The sequence below is a fragment of the Corylus avellana genome, chromosome ca11, assembly GCF_901000735.1.
Source record: "Corylus avellana chromosome ca11, CavTom2PMs-1.0".
Taxonomy (NCBI): domain Eukaryota; kingdom Viridiplantae; phylum Streptophyta; class Magnoliopsida; order Fagales; family Betulaceae; genus Corylus; species Corylus avellana.
This window is the reverse complement of record NC_081551.1, coordinates 7,783,455-7,793,254: the sequence shown is the minus strand read 5'-3', so window position 1 is coordinate 7,793,254 and position 9,800 is coordinate 7,783,455. Positions and strand designations below refer to the sequence as shown.

Genomic DNA, 9,800 nt, shown 5'->3' with positions numbered 1-9,800 from the left:
AAGCATGCCATATCAATTGAAAAAAAATATAAAATAGCATTTATCAAAACTTCTAAGGTATTAATGAAAAAATAGTGGTACTTCCGTCATTTTCACTGGCGCGCCGTGAGGCTTAAATCCAGGGATTGGTCTCATCTACATTACAATTTATTTCAACCTAATTTTTGTGGAAAAGTTGATGATGATTTATTAGGTTATGACTTTATGTGATGGATATTTGCTTCAAAATTATGAAGCTTCCTTGTAATTGTAATCACCGACTTACACCAACTAATATATCAATTTGAAACAAGGGTCTCATGATCTTGTGAGTCATATATATAATCTTTTATCTCAATGATTTAAGTTATTTTATGAGTTATATATGTATATATCTTTATCCGACCACGACAATGTATCTTCGGTATCAGTCTTCTTTAGGTAATTATTGTTGTTTTCAAGTTAGAGCTCAGATAAGTTCACTTTAATCTGTGCTTATTTTACTTCTGTAATCGTTTTGTGCGATCCATCGATAGGATCAAGATACTCGTTTGACCCATCTTTTACTTTTTGTAATCAGTTATACAATGTATTAGATTTTTTTTTTTTTTTTTTGGTAAAACCTACTTAACCCCCTCAAACTGCCATTTCAATGACAATTTACCCTCCAAATTACCAAAACAATGACAATGTACCCAAAATTTTAATAAAATAAAAAATGACCCTTGCTAAAATAAAAACTAAAATGCTAAAATTTAATTTTTTTTCTTCAAAATTTTAAGGGTATTTTTGTCTAATTGAAAATTTTATAGGGGTAATTTCATCATTTTTCTAGCATTGGGGGACATTGTCATTGTTTTGGTAGTTTTGATGATATATTGTCGCAATTGATAGTTTGAGAGATAAATTATTATTGGGATAATAGTTTGAGTGAATTAAGTGGACTTTATTTTTTTTATTTTTTATTTTTTTGTGATTTTAGAATCACACATTCAGATTATTTATTATAACTACTTTTCTTATTCAATTAAAAAGAAAAAAGAAAGTATTTTATCTCACTGTATTTGCTTTATCAGAGTACTTTTGACTTTGGAATGCATTACCACCATGCACCCAATTATTTTATTTTATATATTTTTTCAATTTCCGCAACCACATAATCGTTTCATAGTTTTTTTTCTTCTTAATGGTGTAAATTTGACCGTGGCTCCAGCCTATATATATGCCAAGTTGCCAACTTCTAAATTTAGTCAGTTTAATGAATTGTATTTTATCCATTTAATAATTGTTTGAATAGTAAAAACTTTAACGTATCAATTGGGCACTCATTGATTTTTCTTTTCCACCTCCCATTAATCCCATATAATCCACATACAACTTCAATTCTAGAGAACTACCCAAAAAAAAAAAAAAAGGGGGTTTAACCTTGGTACAGATGAGCCTTAAAACCCAACATTTACAGCACTTAATCAAAAGCTGACACATCAACAAAAACAAAACAAAAAATGCATAAACTCAAGAAGAAACAAAATGCACTGGATTTTTTCTTTCTTCTTCTCTCTTCTTCACCGGCCATCCAGTCCATCCGGCAACCAATTTTTTCGGATACTCAGTTCTTTGTTGGGCTTTTCTCACTTTGATCTAGTACTTTTATTCCCATTTTAATGTTTGCGTTTTTCTTAAATGACTGAGGTGTCGCATGTTGATTGAAGGATGTAAAATGCATGATGTGCAGAACTTCCGGACCGTAGGGCTCTAAAAAAAAAAAAAAAAAAAACCTTCAATTCCAGAGGGATTGACAAGACTCGTCTTTGACTTTTTCGTTCATTAAATTTCAACCCAACTTTTGCCTTCTTTTTTCCATATAACTCTAAGTTCTTTTTTTCCATATATATAACTCCAAAGCTTCTATCATGTGTATCTTTCCAGCAGACACGAGAATCGACGTTTTGCCATCCTATGGCTGCTATAATTGACCATCACCTGCCCATCAACTAGCCTCAACCGGTCAACCCACTTGGACTAAATGGTTTAACCTTTGGATACGATAAACACACAACAATTTCCTTCAAATTTTGTCATGCACCCTCAACTAATCCCACTCAGCCTTCAACTTGTTTATCAATATTATATTTTTGCAGTATTATATTCTTGTAATATTCTCAATATATTACAAAAATATTTGATACCGTATTCATTATTGTAAATATACTAATTTTATATGATTTTGTAATTATTATATTTCTTTTCTTTTAGGGCATCATTCAACTATAAATAAGCAATTATATTGTATAATTGAACACACATCAGAAATACAAATTTCTTCTCTACAATTATCTTTCTGTTGTCTTTTTCTACATGGTATCATAACCACTTTTTTCTTGGTGCCTCTTTTAAGCCTTCATTCCCCGTCTGTACAGTTTTCTTTTTCCGTTTGAGCGTTCTTATTGGTGTTTCTTTTTGTTTCAACAATACACCAGATGCTTGTTGCAGTTGTTTTTGTATGTAACGAAAATTTTATAGGTCTTACTGTGCAAAATCGAAAAGTCTGTGAAGAAACGAAGCCGTCACGCGCCTCCACTGCTCTGCACACGCCTCCACGCCCCAGATATTCTCTCTGAGCGTGAGTTTCACGCGCCACACGCTCCCCACTCTCTCCACGCGCCTTCATGCGCCAGGTCCACTCTACACCATAGTCCCACGTCACACTGGATCCGTGCTCGCAAGTCTATAGTTACTACTGTGTACCACGCCACACTGGATTGCTACTCGCGATTGCACCATAGTTGCTGTGCGCGCATCACACAGGATCATTCTTTGAGGCTGCATATGTACCTCCGCCACATCGGATTACTGCCCTCATGTTTATTTATTTAATATTTTACATTTTTTTTTTAAAAAAAAAAAGTCTACCAATATTAATAATATTGTTCATCCCATTGACAATATTTTAGATGGTTCCAATTATATATTGTGGGCTCAAAATATGGAAGTTTTTTTGAAGATTGGGATAGTGCAAATTATAGGATTATTTATTGGTTTATCAATACTTTAGTTCCTTCTATCCACAATTTTCTTCCCAAGCTTGGAAATTAGGGCTGGGCAAAAACCCGCCCAACCCGCAGACCTGACCCGACCCGTGCAGTGTAGTATTTATTTTTGCGGGTTCGGGTTGGGAATATCCAATCAGTGCAGGGCAGGGTGGGTTTCGGGTTTACTAATATTTCCTATACGGGTACCCGCCCCGACCTGCTCCTACTCGCACTTAAGGTCCTAAAACACAAAAAGAAAACCCTAGACTTAAGAGACCCATTCGATTTCGGCCTTTCTGCCCTTTCACCCAGCACTCAAGTTCTCAACACAGCCGCACCGCACAGACCACACCTCTTGATCTCCCATCGAACCCATCTCACTCTCGAGTCTCGCCTCTCTCACTCTCACTCTCGCCTCTTGATCTCTCACTCCAGCGCTCAGCTGCTCAGCCTACTCTACTCAGACTACTCTCGCCTCTCGATCTCTCATCTCACTCACGACTCTCATCTCTCTCACTGTCGTCTTTCACCCTCGGCTCTCACTGTCGGACTTCTTTCTCGAGGGAGGTAGTCTGGCGCTGGCGAGGTTGGAGTTCAAAGGGTATGTGATGGAGAACGCAGACGTGGTAGTGGCCAAGCAAGAGGAAAAGAAGAAAATGAAGGAGAAACTGTTTCTCTTCGATCTGAATCAGCCTGCGCCACTTTTCTGAGCCGCCGGAGATGAGGTTCCCGATGAGTTCTTCCCCCGGAGAAGCTATTGCTCTTGTATTTTTGTTCATGTTTTGGCATTTTTTCTTCTTTTTTAAGTTCCTCTTTTAGCATCGTAGTTTGATGTAACTATAAACTATGGGTGTTAAGTAAACCCGACCCGACCCGCAAACCAGCACCGCAAATACCCGACCCGCGTGGATCTTGGTCATTGGGCTCGGGTGGCGGGTTGGAAAATCGCAAACCCGCAAGGTGCGGAGCAGGTGGGAAAAAACCCAATACCCGCCCCGCCCCAACCTGTGCCCAGCCCTATTGGGAGTGCAAAGGTTGCTTGGGAGTTTTTGGCAAAACGATATAATTGTACTTATGATGCCTCACTAGAGTTTCAGATTGAAACTAAACTCTATTAGACACGGCAGGAGCCAGGTCAATCTATTGCTGATTTTCATTTTCAAACTAATAGTCTTTGGGAGCAATTATCCACTGCAGATCCTCAATGGAAGCATCCTGAATATGTACAAAAATTGGCAAAGTATCGGGATCGTCGAAAGTTCATGCATTTTATAATGGCTCTTCGTGCGGATTTTGAACCTACTCAGGCTTCTCTCTTACACCACAATCCTCTTCCCACATTAAAAGATGTTGTAACAGAACTTATTTTTGAAGAGACTCGACAGTCCACTATGCACTTCAATCTCCAGATATGGTTGTCATTGCTACACCTCAGAGTGTTCCTAAATTTTCTCCTAGATGATCCACACCACAGTCTTCCTCCATGAAGCTAATTTGCAACTATTGCAAGTAGCCTGGTCACTCCATTGCTAATTGCTACAAGCTCCAAAACAGACGTCAGTCACAAGTTCCTTTGCAACAAACAGCCGTAGTTGTTTCATCTGGTTTCTCTGCACTTGCATCTTACACTAAGAACCCATCTCAATCCTTTGCTCTCACGGCATCTGACGTTGAGGCATTAATCTATCAGGTTATGTCTCGTTCCTCTACTACCTTGTCCGTCACATCAGGTAAAAATTCATGGTTCATCGACTCTGCTAGCTTTAATCATATGACCCATGACCCCACTTTATTTTTCCAAAGTTTGCCCTTTCTCCCAATCCTGTCATTTATACTGCTGATGGTTCTAGGTTACCTGTTAGTCACAGTAGGTCTATTTCTTCACCTAATTTGTCTATTGATAACACATATCTTGTTTCCCAATTGTTATTAAATCTTCTTTCAGTTGGCCAACTTTGTGAACTAGGTTTGAAGTTGACATTTTCTAGCAGGGGTGTTGATGTACAGGATCCACAGACGGGTCAACTAATTGGGACCAGCTGTAAGATTGGACATCTTTTTGAGCTTTCATTCTTGCAAACTCTTACTCACTTAGTAGCTGCTGTCACAACACTCATTGCCTCTTCCAACTTATGGTATTCACGTTTGGGTCATGCCTCTCTACCATGTGTCCAACTTCTTGCATCTCAAGGTCATCTAGGATTAGTAGATGTAAAATCTTTTGATTGTGTTTTTTGTCATCTTGGAAAACAAACACATTTGTCTTTTAATAAAAGTGAGTCTTCATCTTCGGCATCATTTGATTTTGTTCATTCTGATATTTGGGGCCTTGCCCCTGTTCCCACTGAGGGGGAATCTCGCTATTTTGTTATTTTGCTTGATGATTATTCTCGTTATATTTGGATATATTTATTACAGCATCGCTCTGAACTCACTCATGTTTATCAAAATTTTCATCAAATGGTACAAACTCAATTTTCTCGTACCATCAAAATTTTTCGTTTAGATAATGCTATGAAGTATAATGAGAAATCTTTTCAAAATTTTTTAAAACAAAATGGGACCATCTCTCATCATTCTTGTCCTTACACTTCTCAGCAAAATGGGCGTGCAGAACGCAAACATCGTCACATCTTAGACACTGCAAGAGCTCTTCTCATCTTTGCCTCACTTCCTGAACGATTTTGGGGTGAGCTTGCTCTCACTGCTATTGACATGATTAATTGTGTCCCTTCCCCGACTATTCACAACTAAACTCCTTTTGAGCACTTGTGTGATAGCACACCTAACTATTCTTTGCTTCGCGTCTTTGGTTGTATTTGTTTTGTTACTCTTCCTCCACATGAGCGTACCAAACTTGAACCCCGCTCACGCTTGTGTTGCTTCCTTGGTTATACTAAAAAAGGTTATCGCTGCTATGACCCCATTGCCTGACGACTTCGGATCTCTCGCCATGTGGAGTTCTGGGAACATAAAATGTTCACCAGTCAAATGCATTTTCCGCATTCCTGATCCACATATTCTCATGTCTTCACTGATCCCTCTATTGTCTTATTTCCTAAAGCATCTACAGATAACTCAAGCTCATTGGACGAAGCTTCTACGGCTGCTTCTAATTTGCCTGATTCGACTACGGATCCTCCTGTTGCATCACACACTCTTGAGCCTTCTCATGAACCTCGTCGCTCCGATAGGGTAAGAGCACCACTTGCCCATCTCCATGATTATCATTGTTTTTCTGTTCTTGCTACTCTTCACAAACCTCACTCTTATCGTGAGGCTAGTGTTAACCCTCTTTCGCAGAAAACTATGTCTGATGAACTAGATGCCTTCTCTAAAACCCATACATGAGACTTGGTGGATTTGCCTCTTGGGAAGTTTGCAGTGGGATGTAAGTGGGTTTATAAAATTAAAACTCGTGTAGATGGATCTGTGGAACGCTATAAGGCCCGTCTTGTTGCGAAGGATTTGCTCAGGAGTATGGTATTGACTATGAGGAGACTTGTGCTCTTGTTGCTAGACTGACCTCTGTTAGATCCTTACTTGCAGTCGCTACTATTCGTCATTGGCAGTTATTTCAGATGGATGTTAAAAATGCATTCCTCAATGGTGAATCTTACAGAAGAACTCTATATGCACCCTCCACTTGGCTATCACCATCCGCCACACAAAGTTTGCAGACTTCGTCGGGCACTTTATGGTCTCAAGTAGGCTCCTCGTGTCTGGTTTACCAAGTTCAGTTATGTGGTTGCTCAACAAGACCTTGTTTTTAGTTCTTATGACTCAGCTCTCTTTCTTTGGACTATTGATAATGGTACTATCCTTATCCTTCTTTATGTAGATGATATGATTATTACTGGTAATGACATTTTAGGCATCCATGCTCTTCAATCCTTCCTTAGCCAAAATTTTGAAATAAAAGACTTGGGGACACTCAGCTACTTCCTTAGTCTTGAGATTACCTCGAGTAATGATGATTATTGTCCCTCTCAAGCCAAATATGCATTTGATCTACTTCCCTAAGTAGGTTTGACAGACAGTAAAATAATGAGTAGCCCCCTTGAGACCAATGTCAAACTTCTAGCCACGGATGGTGAGCCTTTTTCAGATGCTACTCTCCACAGGCAGCTAGTGGGTAGTCTAATTTATCTTACTGTTACACGGCCTGATATTGCCTATGTTGTTCATCTGGTGAGTCAATATATGAGTGCACCTCGATCTACTCATTATATTGTTGTTCTTCACATTTTGAGCTATGTCAAGAGCACTATGTTTCATGGCTTTCACTTCTCTTTTCATTCATCTCTTGAGCTCCAGGACTACTCTAATGCTGATTGGGCTGGTGATCCTACTGATCGCCGCTCTACCACTGGATATTGTTTCTTACTTGGAACTTCTTTAATTTCATGGCACAGTAAGAAACAATCTGCTGTTGCTCGATCTAGTAGTGAAGCTGAGTATCATGCTCTTGCTGACACTACATCTGAACTTCTCAGGTTACGATGGCTTTTTTCCGACATGGGTGTTTCTCAGTCCACTAATTCTCCTATTTATTGTGACAATCGAAGTGCCATACAGATTGTTCATAATGATGTTTTCCATGAGCGCACAAAACATATCGAGATTGATTGTCATTTCATCCGCCATCATCTTCAACATGGTATTTTACATCTTCATTCCGTCATCTCTACAGATCAATTGGCAGACATTTTTACCAAATCTCATCCACCGGGACTACTCAATGATCTTATCTCCAAACTCAAGTTGGCTTCGCTCCATAGAGTTTGAAGGGGGATGTTAGAATATTATATTTCCGTAATATTATATTATCGTAATATTCTCAATATATTACGAAAATATATGATACTGTATTCATTATTGTAAATATACTAATTTTATATGATTTTGTAATTATTGTATTTCCTTTCTTTTAGGGCATCATTCAACTATAAATAGGCTATTATATTGTACAATTGAACACACATAAGAAATACAAATTTCTTTTCTACAATTATCTTTCTGTTGTCTTTTTCTACAATCTCAAAGCCAGAATCATGCAGGCTGATATAATGAGAAGTTGAATGTGCATACATTCTATATATATATAGAAATTAGGAAAAAGAAAATTATTTTAAGAGTGTTATTTCTTATTTATAAAACCGGGTGGCCAAACTACAAACACCCCTAAAAGAAAAATGATAAAATTAGGTTTTATTAAAATAATTGCAAAGTCGCTCGAGCAAACAAGCGAAATTTCTATATTGGGACAAGCCGCAATCTCGTTCGAGCTAAGGCCATGTAAACTTTTGCTTCGCAATCTCGTTCAATCAAGAGTCGAGTGGATTTCTTCACCAAATTTTTTAACTTTTATTGACAATCGGTTTTAACCTAATAAATATTAAAATTTGAAATTGTTCATGAAAAAAAAAAATGGTAACCCTATATATATATACACACACAAAAATATTCCTCTTGAAAGTGGATATAGTGGGGGTGTTTGTTAAACAACACCCCCCACCACCGCACTATTCATGTGTAAAAATAAATAAATAATGATTGATATGGGAAAATGAAAAAGTGGTATTGGAAAGTGAAAAATTTTGTTTTGTAGTAATTTTTTTACTTGAATAGTAATAAAAAATAAATGATGTGATATAAAAAGTAAATGATTTGATATAAAAGTAAGAATGTTTTTTTTTTTTTTTTTTTTGAAAAAAATGAAGTGAATAGAGTGGTTGAATGTGAGGGAATGTGAGGGGATGCGGTAGGGTTTAACAAACAAGGCCAGTGTTAACACTGTGCATCAGCAGACATTTTGATTGCGTTTCAAGCAAGGATAAAAAATATTTATATTTTATAGCAACCCACTTCCAAAATCAGTTGACCGACTTACAGAATAAAAATCGTGTTAATTAGGCCACCCCCATCATAATCATGGGAGTGGCCTAATTAAAATTATACTGTAAAACATTGAATTATGTTAATTGTGTTGACATCCCAAAACCCTAGCAGAGCTTAAGGAAGTGCCGCATAGCTGAGGGGGAGGGGTTTCTCCCCCTCCCCCTCTCCTCTCTTTCCCCCTCTCTTTCCTTGATCTGTTCCCCACTCCCTTCCCCATTTTCCTTCCCCCCCTCTCTTCCCCGATCTGTGTTTCTTTTTTTTTGTGTTTGTTTTTGGATTTCGTTTTCTTTTCCCTGTTGTTGTTCTTTGTTTGCTTGTTTATTTTTTCTTGCTAGGTGTTTGTTTGGGCACACTTTGTGGGTGCCGCTCATGGGGGATTCACTCAAACTTCCCCCCAATTTTTTTGTGTGCGCCGCCGATCTCCTCCACACCAGCTTTGCCGTTTACTGTCTTCTGCTCGGTCTTTTCATGCGTCCCCACCGCGATGTGCTTCCAACGCCATATACGCATCGGTTTCCGGCAAGCACGCGATCGGCTTTTCTTCCGGCTGCTATCATCCGCCTAGTGTGCTCCTATTTTTAAATTTTTAGTTGTATTGCTTTGATTTTCCCTGTATTTTTCTTGTTTTTCTTGCTGCTTGTAATAAGGCCATGTCTTCTTTCTTAATCTCCTCGCTTGTTATTTTGGTCCAGACCCCTGGGGTTGTGGATGTGAACGATATCCTGGCTTTCGGGTTCAGGAGGATGTGTGTCGGCATGGGGTCCTTTTGATTCCAGGGTCGAGGAATAAGTGCTACCTATGCATTAGTTTGTGTCTGCCTAGCGTAGATTTGTTATTTCAACTGAATATTAGTTATAGATTAGCGGATGTTTGGCGTCTTTGATGTGT

The 9,800-nt window shown here is 38.3% G+C and overlaps 1 protein-coding gene across 1 annotated transcript; it reads left to right on the top strand.

Annotated features, from left to right (window-relative positions):
• The first annotated feature begins 7,058 nt into the window (after positions 1-7,058).
• LOC132164996 (secreted RxLR effector protein 161-like) lies at positions 7,059-7,799 on the top strand. The gene has a single exon (XM_059575510.1). The coding sequence runs from the start codon at positions 7,059-7,061 to the stop codon at positions 7,797-7,799; it is 741 nt and encodes a 246-aa protein (XP_059431493.1).
• The last annotated feature ends 2,001 nt before the right edge of the window (positions 7,800-9,800 follow it).